The sequence below is a fragment of the Culicoides brevitarsis genome, chromosome 2, assembly GCF_036172545.1.
Source record: "Culicoides brevitarsis isolate CSIRO-B50_1 chromosome 2, AGI_CSIRO_Cbre_v1, whole genome shotgun sequence".
Lineage (NCBI taxonomy): Eukaryota > Metazoa > Arthropoda > Insecta > Diptera > Ceratopogonidae > Culicoides > Culicoides brevitarsis.
Window position 1 is genome coordinate 33,877,209 of NC_087086.1, and position 17,809 is coordinate 33,895,017.

A 17,809-nucleotide genomic window follows, 5' to 3' on the forward strand; every position below is an offset into this window, starting at 1 on the left:
TATATGAAAATACAATTTTTTTAATTCAGCAAATTAATTATTTTTTTTTTAATTTATTAATTACTTAATTAATATTTAAAGGAAAAATTTATGAGAAATTTAAAATTAAAAAAAAAATAAATCTTTAAAAATAATAAAAAAAAATTTTTTCTAAAAACATTTGAAGCATTTTTATAAAATAATACAAAAAATATGTTAGTTAATGTAAAACAACTTCACGAGAGAGCGAATTTCCTCTCTATTTTCCCAACGTTCGACTCGACGAACGCCAAACACGAGGAAATTTCGTGAGAGAAACGACTTTTTCAATGTTATTTTAGCAGCAAAGGAGTTCAGTTGTTCGTAAATTGTTGTCATAATTTGTACCTTTTTATGCACCATGAATGGAGAGGAACGGGCACACGAACTTTCATGTCGTTTCAGAACCTTGACTTATTCGAAGGATGTTGTACATTGTGGTTGTGTTGCATTCGGTTGCTTTGCCCAACATTTGCATTCAATGGGATTTTAATGCGATTACAATTCTGATTTTTTTTTTGCTGCTTTTTGCGAGACTTTTCTGTGATTTTACGTGTAATTCTTGGGAAAATCGGATTAAAATAGTAAATCGAGTAACAAGTAGCTGATTAATTTTTTTTTAGTTGAAGAATATTTTTAGGGAATAATTTTTTAAAAAAATTTTTTTGTCAAGAAATGATTTTTAAAAACAATTTTGGTAAATTTTTAATACTTTTCTTAAATGAAAAAAAAATGTTTCGTAAACTCACTTAAAAAAAATTTTTTTCATCAAAAAAGGACCTAAAATTCAAGAAAATAAAAAAAATACAAAAAACTTTTACAAACAAGCATATTTTGGTAATCTTTATTTACTTATAACTTTAATAGTTTTTTTTTTTATTAATATATATTTTGCTTTTATTTTTGCTTATAAACTATAATTTTAACCTTTCAATATTAAAAATTTAATTTTTTTAAATAAAAAGTCATTTTTTAATTTTTTTTCCTTAAATTAAAAATTAAATTATTTTAAATCACCCAATTTTCCCCATTTTTCTTTCTTAATATCTTCTCAAGCAAACCAATTTTTTCTCCAGACTAATTATTTCCAACTTTTCTTTCATTAATTTATTTAGTTTTTTTTTTATTTAAATAATTACACAAAAAGGCAACTTTTATAAAATTAATTACATTTTTTTTCTTGCAAAGTTTTACAGAAAAAAATTATTTACAGTTGACAATTTTTTGAGTGTAACTTTAAAACGGTTACTTTTTCTTTTAGTATTTTTTTATTTTATTTACGCTAAAACTATTTTCTAAGTATTTTTTTTATTTATAGGCATGTTTCTATAAAACTAAGTGATTGGATGGCAGTCTTTCGAGAGGAAATTTTTTAAATCATACTAATTTCTATCCAATTTTCTGTACATTTTTTTCTCCTAATAATTTAATATTAATTTTTTTTTTAACAATTTCAGTTCATTTTTTGTCCAAATAATTTTTTTTTATTTAATTTTTTTTTTAAATAATTATCAACTTAATTGTCTTTGTTAATACCCTCTTGTCTACGATGTGATGCGAAGTTTACAAATCAGGATTGTAGATTGTTGAGTTGTCGAGTGATTGACTAGTTGATTCGTGGCTCTCAGTTATTTGGCTCTCTAAAAAAAATTAAAAAAAATATTTTAAAAATTTTTTTTAAATTTTTTGATGAAAATTGAACGAGCAACATGCAAAAAGTGGATTCAAAGGAAAAAAGGATCAAGGAGAACATTGAAAAAAACGAGCAACAACGACGACTAACCTTCATTTGGCGCGAAATATCACAGAAAAAACTTATTTTTTAAAGATTTTGATGTCTTTGGTGATTGTAATGATGATGTTGTGACGCGGAAGAGGAGGAAAAATGTACGGGTGATGCATTATTAGAATTATCCGAGACACTTTCTGTGAGTTGAATGCTTGAAATTTGACCTTTTTGGATTTTTTTAATGGAAAATTGGTGAGAAATGATGATTTTTCAAGAAAAAAACGTTAAAAAAATTACCTTGCACCGCTCTTTCAGCTCGTGATTTGTCGCGCAAGATGTAACTCGCCGTGATGAGGAAGAAAATTGCTCCCAAAATTTCCACGAAACACGTGATAAAGAGCGCATATTGCAGCGACTTGAATTTAACGGCATCCGTATCGTTCGGTCTCGATGAAATGGGACCCACTGTCGTGGATGTGACAAAAGATTCGTCTTGAACTTGCGCATAAGTCTGCAATCCAATCGCTAAACCAGCTGGTAAAGTCCTTAAAGTCACTTTGATGGCATCGGAAACGACTCCAACGAGGTAAGGACTGCCGGCGTCACCAAAAGCATGCGAAATGAGGATTTGGAAGGCTTCGGCGGTGCTGCGACGAGTTGGAACGACGACGTACTGTGTGAGAAAAAAAAAAAAAATATTAAAAAATTATTTTTTTGATTCAAAATAAGAAATTTTATGAAAAACGAACAAAATTCAGTAAAAAATTTAAAATGAGACGAATGAAAGTGATAACACAAAAATGTTTACTGGGCATTTTCAAAAAATTATTTTTGTGCATTGGACTTTAATTTCGTCAGTATGTCAAAAATAAACAAAGGACTGAATGCATTGAATTTTTTCGCGACACAAAAAAATAAATTTAAAATATTTCCCGGGGATTTGAGACAAAAAATCAACTTTAAATGAAGAAAACTTCTTCCAAACCATCAAAGGCGTCTCAAATTTGGCGTCGTTCCCAAGGAAATAATTTAAGTGTCGCAAAAAATCTTATTTATCATCGGAATTCGGACTTTTACAGGACTGACAGCTGATTAAATTTCAAAAAATCGGACCGTTTTGCAGGACTTTCAATGCATTCTGCACTTTTTAGGAGCAATTTTGAGAGATAAAAGCCAAAACCAAACATGAAAACATGAACAAGAACAACAAGAACTACTTACAAGTAAGATATCAGCCACAATGGCCCAATTCAAATTGAGACTAAGTTGCCCGAAGAAGATACAAATGTACGTTATGGGGGCATTTGCTGTGACAAGAATCATCGCCGCTGCCATAAATGGCGCACTTACAATCAATCCGCTGGCGCAAATGATCGGATCGCATCTCGGATAGCGTTTGATAAGGAATTGCGATAAATAAGATCCGAGCGGGACACCAATTATGCCTGAGATCATGGTAACGACGCCAAAATTGAAGGAAACCCTTTGATTTTTTACGATTAGTAAGAAAAAAAGTTAATTAATTAATAATTTTTGCTTCAAAATTCAACACGCCATTCATGTCCTTTGTTACCGCCGCATTTTTTCGCTTACCAGAACGATATCTGCTACCAAAGACCATGTCAGGTTCAACGAAACTTGCGCCAAAAACACAAAAAATAGGGTCCAAGCAAGTCCCTTGTTGGCTAAAAGCAATCCAAAGTACACCATGGGCGACGAGATGAACAATCCGATGGCACAAATGAGCGGATCGCAGTTCGGAATCGTCGGTCTCTTCTTCTGGGCGATGAACGAGCCCAAGGGAACACCTAAAACTCCCGCTAGCATCGCACAAATGCCAAATTGGTACGACACACTATCGGATTTTTCGTGTTAAATTGAGTTTAAAGGACAAGCGGGCGTGTTTTTTACGTAAAAAAGTCTAAAAAGGCAAAAAATGTCAGGATACTTACTCATTTTGTGTGATATTTTCATATCCAGGCTGCGTTTTGAGACCGAGGAACATATATTTGGGACCCCACCAAGCAAGAGCTCCCGCAACGAACGCCACACAAGTAAAACCTCCCGTCGAAAACATGAAACTCGGGTTTTTACAAAGAGCTTTCAAGTCTTCCGTGTATGAAGTTGCCTCCATGGCGTGAGAACCTTCCGCTTCGCCTCGTTCTGGCTCGCTGCAGTAGAATAACAAAATAACCGCGAGAATTCCCAATGCTGGGGTTACTCGTAAGGCCCATCTCCAGCTGTTAAGGGCATTGGCGGTCTCTGATCCAACGATATATCTAAAAAAAATTATTTTTTTTTTATTTTTCTCATAAATTTAATTAAAAAAAATTTTTTTTTCTTACCCCAAACCGCTTCCAACGGGAATTGCGAAATAAAATAGCGCCAAAAATTTCGATCTCAAGTCCTTGACGAACAAATCCGAGATAATTGTGGGAGCAATTGTACTGTAAGAGGCTTCTCCGATACCAACAAAGGCACGAAATACCACAAACCACGTGAAACTGGGCATATAAGAGCCGAGAAGTGTCGTAATCGACCACAAAGCGATGCCGAAGCCCATAATGACCCGGCGAGAGTATCGATCGCCCAAATAACCGAAAATTGGGGCGAAAATCATGTAGGAAAGGATAAAAGCTGTTTGCAGGAAGCCACCGAGAGCGTCATCGATGCCGAAATCTTTTTGCAAGTCCTCCAAAACACCTGAAAAAAAAATTAAAAAAATTTTTTTTTAGTTGATTTTTTTATGAAATAAGCAAAAATTTTGATATTTCATCAAAAAAAAATTAATTTTTAATTTTTTTAATTTTTTTTTAGGCAAATTCAACACAAAATTACACCAAACGGAAAATATCCAGCGAAAAATTCTTCTGACTCATTGTTTATTTACTTCCGAACGATAACTCATCATTTCGCTCGCATGACAGCTCATCATTAAAAAAAAATTATTTATCTTAAAATTCAGCGCCACGTAAGATGGGTGTCTCAATTGACGTCGCGGTTGTTCGATAGAAAGCAGAAACATGTGTGTGATAAGAGAAGGTCATTCAAAACATTTTGTATAAACAAAAAAAATATTAATAGACGATTTTTTTCGGTAGTTGAGCAAGAAGAGAGTGAAGGACGTGAGTGTATTTCCGATCATTTTCCCGAAAGTGCTTGAAAATGAATATTATTCGACGTTTCAAGGCGATTTAAGGTCATTTTGGGAAGAAATTAGGACAAATTGTGCAAGTCACATGAATTTTTTGTATGAAATTTTGTATTTTTTGAGTTAAGATTCAATTTTTTAATGTTTTTAATGAAAATTTTTAATTTCATGAAGGAAAAATGGTTTGTATGTGTCATAAAATCATGAAATTTTACTAAATCTGATTTTTTTTTTCTTTTAGGAATTTTTTATTTCAAGTTTTTCTGTCTAAAAAAGGAATTCGGAAGTTAACTATTCAAAAATTTCGATGAATTTGAAAAATTTTTACACTCAAAAGTGACTTTGAAGGAAATTTTTTATAAAAATTGGAGCCTTATGTAGCAATTTTGGTCTAGAAAGTCTCTCAAATGATGGATTATTGAAAAAAAATTAAGTTTTGAGGAAATTTTTACCCTCAAAAGTACTTCGAATTGCTCTATGGAACATTTTCGCTCTGTAAAAATTCTAAAATGTAAAAGTTTTTTAAGAAAATTTTGATATTTGGAGAGTTTTTGCTATTGGTAGTATCTTAAATGTACAATTTTCATAGAAATTTAAACCACTTGGAACATTTTTGGCTTCAAAAGTGCCTTAAATGACAAATTTTCGAAGAAATTTGAGCTATTTGGAGCATTTTAACACTGAGAAGTTAAATTTTTACCAAAAGTGAGGCTTTTATGATCTTCTTTTGCTCTCAAAAGATGCTAAAATGGAAAATTATGAAAGAAATTTAGAATTTTTTAAATAATTCTGCTTTCAAGAGTATCTCAGATGACATAATTTCGATAAAATTGAAGGTCTTTTGAACATATTTGTCCTCAAAAAAATATAAAATGATAAATTTTTGAAGAAATTGAAGTTTAAATTAACTTTTTGAGTTCAAAAATACATTAAAATAATTTAAAACTGAACAATTCCAACAAAATTCCTCCCATTTCCAATGAAAATCGTTGAATATTCAGACAAAAATTGCCAACAACACTCCCCAATTTCCTCAAAACACAAAAAAAAATTATCGCTCATGTCATCACTTTTCTAATAAAGCAACTTTTTGGCGTGTGCCACATCAACAAGCATGCCCTACAAACGAAAAAATTCACCGGCACTTCACACCCTCCAACGTATTCGCCTGATAATAAAAATAATGAATGACTCAGGCGAACGTCGTACTCACAACTTGTTGGATATCTTTACAACTACCGCACAACGCAGCAAAAAACAACAAAACTTTATTATTATGACTGAACACACATAGCTCGACTCGATGAAAAAAAAATTACGTCATGCCACATGCAAGTCGGTGATTGGTTCACGCGAAAATCGTACCATATTTTCTTACATTCAGTCTGCGGTGCGGGTTATTTTTGCCAACAATTTGTGTTTTGTTGTTTTTTCTCTCAAACCGCCGAGCACAGAGGAGGAGGACAAGTGCACTTTGGAACATGAATGAAATTTACGTGCTTACGTAAAAAAAAAATAGTCACAAATTGATGTCATGTTTGTTTGTTTATTTGTTGAAAAATTTTCTGTTGAAGAACGATGACTTGATGATGTTAGAGATTTTGACGTCACAAGTTGTTATTTTTTTATGGAGTTGCACACAAGCAAGGGCGATTTTAGGTCAATGGAGAGACAGACAAGCAACCTTACAAGTATTTTTTGCGATTTAATTAATTTACGACGAAAAAACTTTTCCTAACTGCTTAATTTTAATCAAATTTTAAGGAAAAAAATTCGATTTTATGCAAAGATTGAAATTAAAATAATAGGTCACGTGGTTAAAATTTTCAAAATGTGCATTGGGCGAAATTTATCAAAATATGCATTGGGTAAAAAATTTTAAATTTTCATTAGGAAAAAAAGTTCAAATTATTCATTGAGATGAAAATTCAAAATATTCATTGAGAAAAAATATTAGAATGAAAACTAAACAATTTTTTTAAAATGTGCATTGGGGTGAAAATATAAAATGTTCATTAAGCGAAATTTTAAAATGTCTATTGGGAGATAACCTCAAAATATTTATTTAGAAATTATTTAGGATTTAAATTGGGTTTAAAATGTGAAATGTACATTAGGTTTTAATTTTGAAATGTGCATTAGGGTAATATGTAAACATCAAAAAAGAAATTTTTTAAATTATTTAAGATTTAAAATATTTTCAAGGTCGAAAGTTGAGAATAAATGTGAGGAAGACATTTCAAAATGTACAATGGGCTAAACATGTAAAATATGCATAAGGTTAAAAAATTAAAATTTGCATTAGGCAATTATTTTAAAATATGCATTGGGAAAAAATTACAAAAAAATCATTGAATCAAAATTTTAAAGTTTCCTTTAAGAAAAAAAATTCAATTATCTATTAGGAAAAAATTTCAAATTGTGCATTGGGCAAATATTCATAATGTACATTGGGTCAAAAAAAAATTCAAAATATGCTTTGGGATAAAATTTCAAGTGACATAAAATCGTAATTCGCTACTTTCTTGGTCATTCACTTAGGAAAACTTTCTACAAATTCGTTTTAATACAATAATCGTGCATTGTCGTGTCATGATAATTAGATAAGAAAAGAAAGTACAATGACATGTCACTTGTTTCGTAGTAAATATTTGAATGTATTTGTGTCTTTTTCACTTCATTAAAAATCTTTCTTTAAAAATTTCATAAAAAATTGCAAATTCTTGATCTACAAAAAAAAAATCTTTGAAATTCCCGCACAAAAGATGCTAATTACTCCTCAACACACGTCATAACCGTCAAATACTCGCAAAAAAAATCCAGATCTTGCTTTAATAAGAAGAGCAAAGCAAAAAACTGGTACTTTGACGTAGGTAAAGTAACCTTCAAACATCATTGCGATCGAATTGCTGATCGTATCAGGTGAGTTTTATTCAACTTTAATTTTTTTTTGTTTTTTTTTGTTTAATTTTTAGATGACATCGTGATAATTTGTTCAACAAAATTCTACAAAAAAATAATTAATCTCGTGTGTTTTGTTTTCTAAACGTGATATAAGTGACTTCCGAGGTTATCGATGAAGTTTATTTATAGAATTCAGAACTCGTGAAGCAAAGAGAAATTAGCTCACGTGTTTCCGAGACAAGACATGCGTTTCGTTTCGACGAAGAAGTCGCGGAATGTAAATAGTTTTAATTAGAAAAACCTTTGGTGCAATTAAAAATAGAGACATGCCAATTAAGAAAAATGGCGAACGCCACGTTTTGATATCTGTGGCGCGTGATTTTAGGTTTTGATTGATTTAATGAGGTCCGAAATTGATCGGAAATTTAATTTGAGACTTTTTGCTATCAAAGTTTTCATAAAATTCAATAATTTTAGATTTTGAGGTTATGTTACCGATTTCTTACCGCATTTCTAACCGATTTTCGTAGAAACCAGATTTCATTTTTTGGTTCAAAAAATTAAAAAAGCCATTTATGAACAATTTTCAAAGCTAAAAGTTACTTTTTAGATTTTTTACATCAAAAATTTTCGAGAATTTCTCATTTAAACAAATATCTGGTAATAAAACCAGATTTTTACCGATTCATAACCGATTCAAAAATCGGTAAAATTTTATTTTAAAAGCTAAAAATGAATTTTTGGCTTCATATCCAAATTTTTTGTACATGAATTTCTTCATTTTAATAGAAAAAAATTTTTTTACCACTTTTTTAACCGGTTTTCATCAAAACCGGTTTTTCACTCATCTCCAATTCTCATTAAACTCCGATCATCAACACTCATTTTGTCTCAATTTCGTTGTAATTACTTGCAAATGTCTCTCTAAACATTTCTAATTTAATTTCAGATCCAAAAACGACGCAAAAAACCAACGCAGACTTCTAACCAACGTCATTCTGCAATAAAAACAAGAATTTTGCGATGCACCATTTAACATTGTTGCGACTCGACGAGACAACTTTTTACTTTTTCCAACTGCATGCGTGCCAAAATTCACCGAGCATGACTTGCTTTTGACGCAAAATGCACCGGAAAGTGACTGAACTCTCGAGATTTCGACGTTTTTTTGCGAGATGAAAGAAGTTTTTTGCGTCAAAACTCACCGAACCGGTTAAGAAAATGCCGATTAAATGATCAGGAGATGAAAAAATCACCGAGTTGTGTCGAAATTTGACCTCTCACATGACCAATCATGACATAACCATCGATCCGTGTCTCTATTTCATTCATCCATTCGTGCATTATGGCACTTGATTCGGCATCGAAACCCGTTTTTGTGTGTGAAATTCTTACATTTAACGCAAAAATGTAGCAAATCACTCGACAACAGTCGAAAAATGACGACAGAAGGTCAATTTATTTAGCACCTTATTACGGATTCTTGGTCATTCTCATTATGAATGAATTTTTTTTGCCGTCAAAAAATGTCTGGAACTGCAAAAAAACAAATTTTTTTAATAGGAAATCGAAATAACGGTTAAAATTTTATTTTTTTTATTCACAGAACGAAGAAACAGAAACAAGTCCATAAAAAAATCAGTGGAATGGTAATGAATAGTAATAGATTTCCATATTTTACGACAACTTAAGCAAGTGAAGCTTATCTCTACGGGACAACGACGACGAACGAGTGGATGGAATGGCGCAAGAATGTCGTAAATGCTTTAGTTTGAGTGCATTTTGTAATTTATTGACTATTATTTTTTTGTTTTTAGATGAAATATGGGCCAGAAGGGATTATCAAATGATGGGAAAGGAAGAAATTCAAAGGCGTGATAAGAATTTTAGACGAAAAATCAACTTTTTAGAACAAAATTCGACTAAAAACGTGAAAAATAATTCAAAAAGTGCTTTTAATGGTCTTAAGAGACATTTTTAATGAAAAAATTTCTCAATTTGAAGACTTTTGAAGCATAAATGGTAATTTTTTTGAAGAAAAATGTTCAAATATGTTGAGGTAATTCGAATTTTTAAAAATTTTAATCAATTATTGAAGATTTTTGATCAAAAGAAGGGTTTTTAAGGCAAAATGAGCATTTTTAGACCCTTTTAAAATATTTTATTGACGTTTAATGACCATTTTAAGACTAAAAATTGAAGAAAAATCCTTCAAAAATATCTTCAAAGTGTTTTTACAGTAGAAATATTGGTAAAATTTACACATTTTTGTTCCGAACGACAATTTTTTCTGAATAATTCGAGAAAAATACCTCATTTTCTCACTTGTTATTGAAATTTACCAAAATAATTTCTTTCAATTCATCAAAAAACTTGAATAAAAGCTCTTCTACATAACACTTTATACCAAAAAGTCTCATTAAAGTGTTAATTTTTGTAGATTTCCGTGTCTCCAAAGACGAAATGTATCAAAATTCACAAAAATTATTTATGAAAGTATCTTTTACTCATACAAATATGTCAAAATTTAATAAAATACGACCAAATTTTGACAAAAAATCAATTATTGTGACATAAAAAGGCGTCACCGTGAACCCCAATGATCAAATTTTGACTTAATTGACACCTAATGACCATCTTAATTTGTCACCACGTCACTTAATGACGGTCTGTGATTCGTCTTTTGGTCAAAAATTGGTATTAACAAACGTTTCATTCATAAATTCATGTCAAAATTCTCATAAAAAGAACAAATTACTAACAAGTCAACAACGGATCTCTTGTCTGGTGTCAATCTTCGTTAAGAATTTTCGGTAAAAATGGATAAAAGTCACTTTTACTCACAAAAAAAACTCTTTTTGGTCTGAGTTTTGATTGGATTTAATCAAAAAATCCCGTTTTGAATCACTTTCTTAAAGAATTTCAAGAATTCTCTTCCTTTCCCTTCACTTTTTTACGGCTTTTATGTCGAAATATTAAATAACAGCCCATTAAAATGCATTTATGGGTGTCATCTTCCCTCGTAAACATTAAACATGCACCGCCCGTATCGTCAGTCGTTATCTTTTTCATGTTCTTGCATTCCCTGCACTTTCCCTTCGAACATAAATTATTACTTTAAATCCCTTTTTCGATCGTGCGGGACCTTTTTCTATCTATTTTTGACATTTTTTGTACCACACACGGTAGCAAGTCACACATTTGGTGGTCAAAAAGGGACAAAAATTGAGTTTTCGTGTAATCCATGAACAAATATCAACAAAAAAATCGTATTTTGTAATATTTCGTGATAAATTGTGGGTGAATTGCAACAAAATGACGACTTTTAACGGATCAACGAATCACGTAAGTATTATTTTTATTACTTAAACCGAGATTTTTTTGGCAATCGGATCAAAAACATGCGATTTTTTTACTTTTTTAGGAGGAATCGGCGATGAGTCGTCCAATTTTGATGCCAAATGCGTTTCGGAAGACCTCAACACGTGACTCGTGTCATTAACGAACATCAATCTGGCACCGGCATGCACGTTGACGTTGAAAAATGAGCATTATCGACGTTGTCACACCTTTTTCTTGCAATATTTATCGTTCAAGTTGACTTGACGAGCTGATTTCCGAAGAAAATGTCAGTTATCAAGAGTTTATTGTTTAGAAATACTTCAAAAAAACATAAAAAATGTTTATTTTTGTAGCAATTTAGATCGAATCGAGGTGTTTCGTGTCAATTTTATCAACAATTCCGACGATTTCTTTCAAAATATTTAAAAATATTTGACTCAAATGTCAATTTGCGTCGGAATTTTTGCCTTTCTCACAGAATTTGCCCTGCAAGTGACTCAATTACAACTAAATTGATTTAAATATTTTTTTTTAAATTGTTGTAATTGGCTAAAAGTGCATCAGTGCAAGTGACTTTGATTGAATTAAGCGAATTTCAGATGATAAACTGGCGTCGTTGTGCCCTTTTGGCGTGCTATCATCGAAATTCAATCAGTAAATGGTAATTTTTTATGTTTTTGATGCACTCGAGACACGACAAGAAATTTTGTTGCACATTTTGTGTGTGGGCAGCGGCGATGAATTGTATGGCGAAGACAATTTAATGAAGTCAAGTTATTATTAAAACACAAAAATGACGCGAAAAAGGCGGGTAGACGTCATTAAAGAGTGCATTGGTTTCGGGAGATGCTCTGCGGGCGGTTTTGATGCAACATTTTAGCGATATTTTGAGGTAAATGGCAGAGGTTGAACATGAAAAAGGCGTTTTTGGAAGGAAATTTTAAAAATTGTGAGTTTTTGTCTTCAAAAAAGGTTTGAAATTTCTTAAAAATCTAAAAAACAAGAAGAAAATTGAAAAAAAATTAAATAAATTTTATATTTTGAGCTTTTAAAAATTTTTGACAGTTAAAAATTATGACAGCTGTCAAAATTTTCACTAAAATTTCAAATTTTTGAAAAATTTTTAAATATAAAGTCGTTCAATTTTTTTAAAAGTTAGAAATATTCTATAAAAAATTCATAAAATGCTTTAAAAACATCATTTTGACAATTTTGAAATTTGACAGCTGTCAAAAATTTTATGTCAAAATTTAATATTTTGAATAAATTAAAGCAAGAAAAGTCATTTTAGGTACAAAAAAGGTTGATTAAGTAGATTAAGAAGTACTAAAAGTGCAAAAATTTGCTTAATTTTCTACAAAAAATTAATTTTTCTGCAAAATTTCTTTCAATTTCGATCCTTTTTCTGATAAAAATCTATCAAAAAAGCACTTTTGAGGTTAAAAATTGCAATTTTATGTACAATTTATCAACTTTTTAACTCTCAAAAGACATTTTTATCAAAAAATTTTCATAAATTTTCTTTTAAAGTTCATTCCCTTATCAATTTCAGACACGATTTCGGTCAAAACCAATAATTTTCTTCGCCACAAAGGGATTTTAACGGCGCCTCAACCCATTTCAGGTCTAGGACGAAGCAATTTTCCGTCATTTAGTGTCCTTTCCAACGTTACAACTTCATATAATTGCCACTTTGGCAGGCAAACGCATCGTCTCAAGTCCAAATAATCGCTCATTTATGACTAAAACATGCAACAAACCGAATAATCGCGTGATTGTTTATTTATATTTATTTGCAATAACAACGCGATTTCTTCCTCTCTCGCCGCCGACGATGATTTCTCTCGTTTTCTTGTTGTTTTCATTTGATTCTGACGTCGCGCGAATGAATCGGACGATGTGTCACTAAAAATAGCCGGAAAGGGAGAAAAACAAACAAAAAATTTTAGAATTTTTGGGAGAATTGGCGAAAAAGTTCCGCGAAAAATGATGAATTTTTGCATGAATTGTTCGGAAATAGAGGTCAAGTTTGAACATTTTTTGAATGATAAGTTTTATTTTTTTGTGTAATGTGAATAAAAATAGTTGGTTAAGTAATGCAAAAAAATGTGTGTGACGACGAATAGAGATTACGAAAGTTTTGTTTGAATTACAGTGTCGATATGTTTGCGCCCCCGTTTTGCTGCACAAACTCATAGATTACTAACGATGAAGTAATGTCGAGATATAGCTTTTCAAAGTAATGTGCAATAAATCACATAGCTTTGTGATGATTGGTAAATAATTTTGCACGTTGATGGAGTAGTTGACGAGGTGAATTCATGAAATTATGTTGACAGTTCAGATTTTTTTTTGACAGATGTCACTTTTTTTTGTTGAATTTTCAAATTTTTAAGGCTATTTTTTGTGATTTATTTGACTTTCAAGAGTCTTTAAATTTCATTTTTATGCAAAATAAATTTTTTTTTTTAGATAAAAACGAAATTTAAACAAAAATTTTTGACAGTGACAGATGTCAAAATTTTCCATAAAATCTAATTTTTTTTATCAAGTTTAAGTTAATTTTTTATCATTTAGAGTCATTATTTATGAAAATTCTCGTAAAGAGCCTCAAACTTGTTCAAAAGATCAAATTTTGACAAATAATTTTTGACATCTGTCAAATTTATAAATTGTCAAAATGATCTTCTTAAACAAATTTTAGAAATTTTTAAAGAATCTTCGACTTTTTTAATCAAATTCATCGATTTCAGCTTGAAATTTATTCAAAAATTAGACATTTCAATAAAAATTTTGACAGCTGTCATATTTTTTAATTGTCAAAATGTTCTTTTTAAAAATTATCTGAATTGTTTTAGAATCTTTGACATCTTAAAGTCAAATCTTGTCACTTTGGCTTATAAATTTGATCAAAATCGCAAAAAATTGAAATTTTAGTAGAAAGTTTGACAGCTGTCAAATTTCTTAGTTGTCAAAATGATCTTTTTAGAAATTTTTTTGAAGAATGTTTGAAATTTTTTGTTAGATCGTGCGACTTTAGCTTGAAATTTGTTCAAAAATTAGACATTTCAGTGGAAATTTTGACAGCTGTCAAATTATTTAATTGTCAAAATAATCAATTTGAATAATTTTCTTGAAATTTTCAGAAGAATTTTTGACATTTTTTATCAAAATTAGCCACTTCATCTTGAAATTTGTTACAAAATTTGACATTTTAATAGAAATTTTGACAGCTGTCATTCTATTCATCTGTCAAAATTATCTTTTTTGAACCATTTTGGATTTTTAAAAATAATTTTTCACATTTTAGCTATTTAAAGCCTCAAAATCAACAAAAAATCAATAATTTCATGTAAAATTCTTCAAAATCAACAAAAATTCTTATCTAAAGAAATTTCAACCGTCTATTTGTCTGTAATTTCTTTCAAATATTAACTCACAAAACCTCAAAAGCTCATAACCAGACATAAAAACCCCTCACAGGAAGACAAATATTGAATTATTTACACAAAAACATCGTTCTTCCTCAACTTTTATCTCGATCAACATCTTTTTTCATATCGCAACTGATAACGAATCAACAATAAGATGATATTTTCCGCACGCGACGCTCGTCTTATCTTAGTTGTCCAAGTTACTAAGCAAATTTTTTACCGCAAAGACGTCGCGCAACACTAAAATGATGAAAAATTGATAAAAATTAATCGAAGAGGGCCTTGGCTTCTAATCTAATGGCGCTGACTGACGTACAATGATTATTTTGTGATAAAAAAAAATATTTTATCATGGCGCGATTCCGATCAAAGGTGAAAAAACTGACTTCCGCGCTTCTCTCGTATTTTTTTCTCTTTAAATTTGCTTGAAAACATCGTAACATCGTTAACCTTGAATCATGAAAAAATCAAGAATTCAGCAAAAAAATTAACATCGTAAAAGGAGAAATACTCAATTGTTGTCTTTTTTTGTTGTTTTGAATGCAGTAATGAGCAATTTTGTATTGCAAAGGGACGAAAAAATACAAAATTGCATCAAATTCAACAGATGTCATTAGGAATTTTGCAATTTTTTGCATTAATGAAGTCTCTTAAAGGCGTAAATACGCAAAAAATTGCAAATTCTAATAAAAAATGGAAAAAATCCCGCGTTGTTTTTATCGTCACGTCATCGAATTCACTACCACACATGCAAAAAGTCGTTCCTTTGCTCCGTTCACAGCCAACGAGCACACACAATCGGAAGAAATAAACATATCACAACAACAACAACAACAATTTCAATGGCATTCACAAGACGGACGAGCAAAAAAGAGAACAAATATCGTACGATATTTTCTCTCCGTCGTTTTTTGCTTCGGCATTCAACAATTTTTATCGACTCGTTGAAATTTCTTTGCGAGCTAACCTGCAATCGTGAAGCGATCCATGTAGTTGATGAGATTTATGAAGCAGAGCACAACCACGGTGAACATATGCTTTTTGGGGACACTCATGAACCCGACAGCGCCCGGATTGGCATCTAACGTCGCAGGAACGCCTCGCTCCTTGTCGCCCACATCTTCCGACGAACCGCTGATGAGATGCTGCGACGAATAAGTGGCTGGCAGACTCGAAGCTGGAACAACTGCTGAAGGTGCATCGCCTGCACCCTGCGTCGCCGTTCGCGATTCCATAATATTTGCGTTGCCGCCGTTACTTGACTGCCTGCTGTGCGATGAGTCTGTGTCCGTGTCCTCCGTGTGTACCTGTTGGTACTTCGTCTGCGGCATTTATTGCTCGTTGATTAACTTTTTTTGATTAATTTTAATTTTTAATTACTCTCTCTTTCTTTTTTTTCTATTTTTTTTATTATTTTTTGACACACACACAAATTTCTTTCACTTTTTCTTCAAAGCCTTCTAATTTTTTATAATTTATTTTTACACAAAATATTTTTTTCTTATAAACAAACAATCGCGTAACCGTAAAATTTATCTAAGAATGATGAAACTTTGGATGCAAAATAGGAAATTCGCTATTTTTTAAGTATCTCTTAGACGGAGCAAAGTAATTTCTATTGTTTACGCGACGAATGCTCAATTAAGACTGACGTTACGGAGTGACAACGCAGAGTTGTCAAATTTTTTCGAAGGTTTGTAACTGACAAAATCCCCGAGTTGCCAAATTCAGATGGGAGTTTCTGTTTTTTTGTAATACTAAAGTCGGAAATGTGCAAATCAAAATTTTTTCTTTCCATGATTTTTTTTATTATAATAAATAAAAATTATAACAGTAATTTTGTGTTCTTTCAGAAACCTCCAAACTCTGATAAATTTGTTTCGTCAAAAATCGACCCAATATGAACAAAAATCATCTTTAGAATGAATATTTATTCAATTTTAGGCTTAAAACTGGTCAAAAAATGACATGTAAAAAAATCAGCGTTTTTACTTCCAAACGCTGATTTTTTTGTTTCGTCAAATATCGACCCAATATGAACAAAAATCATCTTTAGAATGAATATTTATTCAATTTTAGGCTTAAAACTGGTCAAAAAATGACTTGCTAAAAAAATCAGAGTTTGAACCTCCAAACTCTGATTTTTTTGTTACGTCAAATATCGACCCAATATGAACAGAAATCAACTTTAGAATGAATATTTATTCAATTTTAGGCTTAAAAGTGATCAAAAAATGACTTGCAAAAAAAATCAATTTTAGAGTTTGAAAAAAATCAGAGTTTGAACCTCCAAACTCTGATTTTTTTGTTACGTCAAATATCGACCCAATATGAACAGAAATCATCTTTAGAATGAATATTTATTCAATTTTAGGCTTAAAACTGGTCAAAAAATGACTTGCAAAAAAAATCAGAGTTTGAACCTCCAAACTCTGATTTTTTTGTTTCGTCAAATATCGACCCAATATGAACAGAAATCATCTTTAGAATGAATATTTATTCAATTTTAGGCTTAAAACTGGTCAAAAAATGACATGTCAAAAAATCAGCGTTTTTACTTCCAAACGCTGATTTTTTTGTTTCGTCAAATATCGACCCAATATGAACAGAAATCATCTTTAGAATGAATATTTATTCAATTTTAGGCTTAAAACTGGTCAAAAAATGACATGTAAAAAAATCAGCGTTTTTACTTCCAAACGCTGATTTTTTTGTTTCGTCAAATATCGACCCAATATGAACAGAAATCATCTTTAGAATGAATATTTATTTAATTTTAGGCTTAAAACTGGTCAAAAAATGACTTGTAAAAAAATCAGCGTTTTTTCTTCCAAACGCTGATTTTTTTGTTTCGTCAAATATCGACCGAATATGAACAGAAATCATCTTTAGAATGAATATTTATTCAATTTTAGGCTTAAAACTGGTCAAAAAATGACATGTAAAAAAATCAGCGTTTTTACTTCCAAACGCTGATTTTTTTGTTTCGTCAAATATCGACCCAATATGAGCAGAAATCATCTTTAGAATGAATATTTATTCAATTTTAGGCTTAAAAAAAAATGACTGAAAAAAAATCAAAACCTTTGAACCAAACTCTGATTTTTTTGTTTCGTCAAATATCGACCCAATATGAAAAGAAATCAACTTTAGAATGAATATTTATTCAATTTTAGGCTTAAAACTGGTCAAAAAATGACTTGAAAAAATCAAATCAATCGTTTTATCAAA

General features: G+C 30.8%; 1 protein-coding gene across 3 annotated transcripts; it reads right to left on the reverse strand.

Annotated features, from left to right (window-relative positions):
- Nucleotides 1-918: 918 nt before the first annotated feature.
- Nucleotides 919-16,206, reverse strand: LOC134832378 (protein spinster). Of its 3 annotated transcripts, none has more exons than XM_063846373.1 (7): nt 15,546-16,206; nt 4,093-4,450; nt 3,700-4,026; nt 2,969-3,230; nt 2,045-2,420; nt 1,802-1,971; nt 919-1,658 (listed from the first exon to the last, which is right to left on the reverse strand). In XM_063846373.1, the coding sequence occupies exons 1-6, from the start codon at nt 15,907-15,909 to the stop codon at nt 1,841-1,843; spliced, it is 1,818 nt and encodes a 605-aa protein (XP_063702443.1). In that variant the 5' UTR covers nt 15,910-16,206; the 3' UTR covers nt 919-1,658; nt 1,802-1,840. The 3 variants fall into 3 exon arrangements, with proteins under 3 accessions (XP_063702443.1, XP_063702444.1, XP_063702445.1); XM_063846374.1 differs by lacking the exon at nt 2,969-3,230 and adding an exon at nt 3,341-3,602; XM_063846375.1 differs by lacking the exon at nt 1,802-1,971.
- Nucleotides 16,207-17,809: the final 1,603 nt, after the last annotated feature.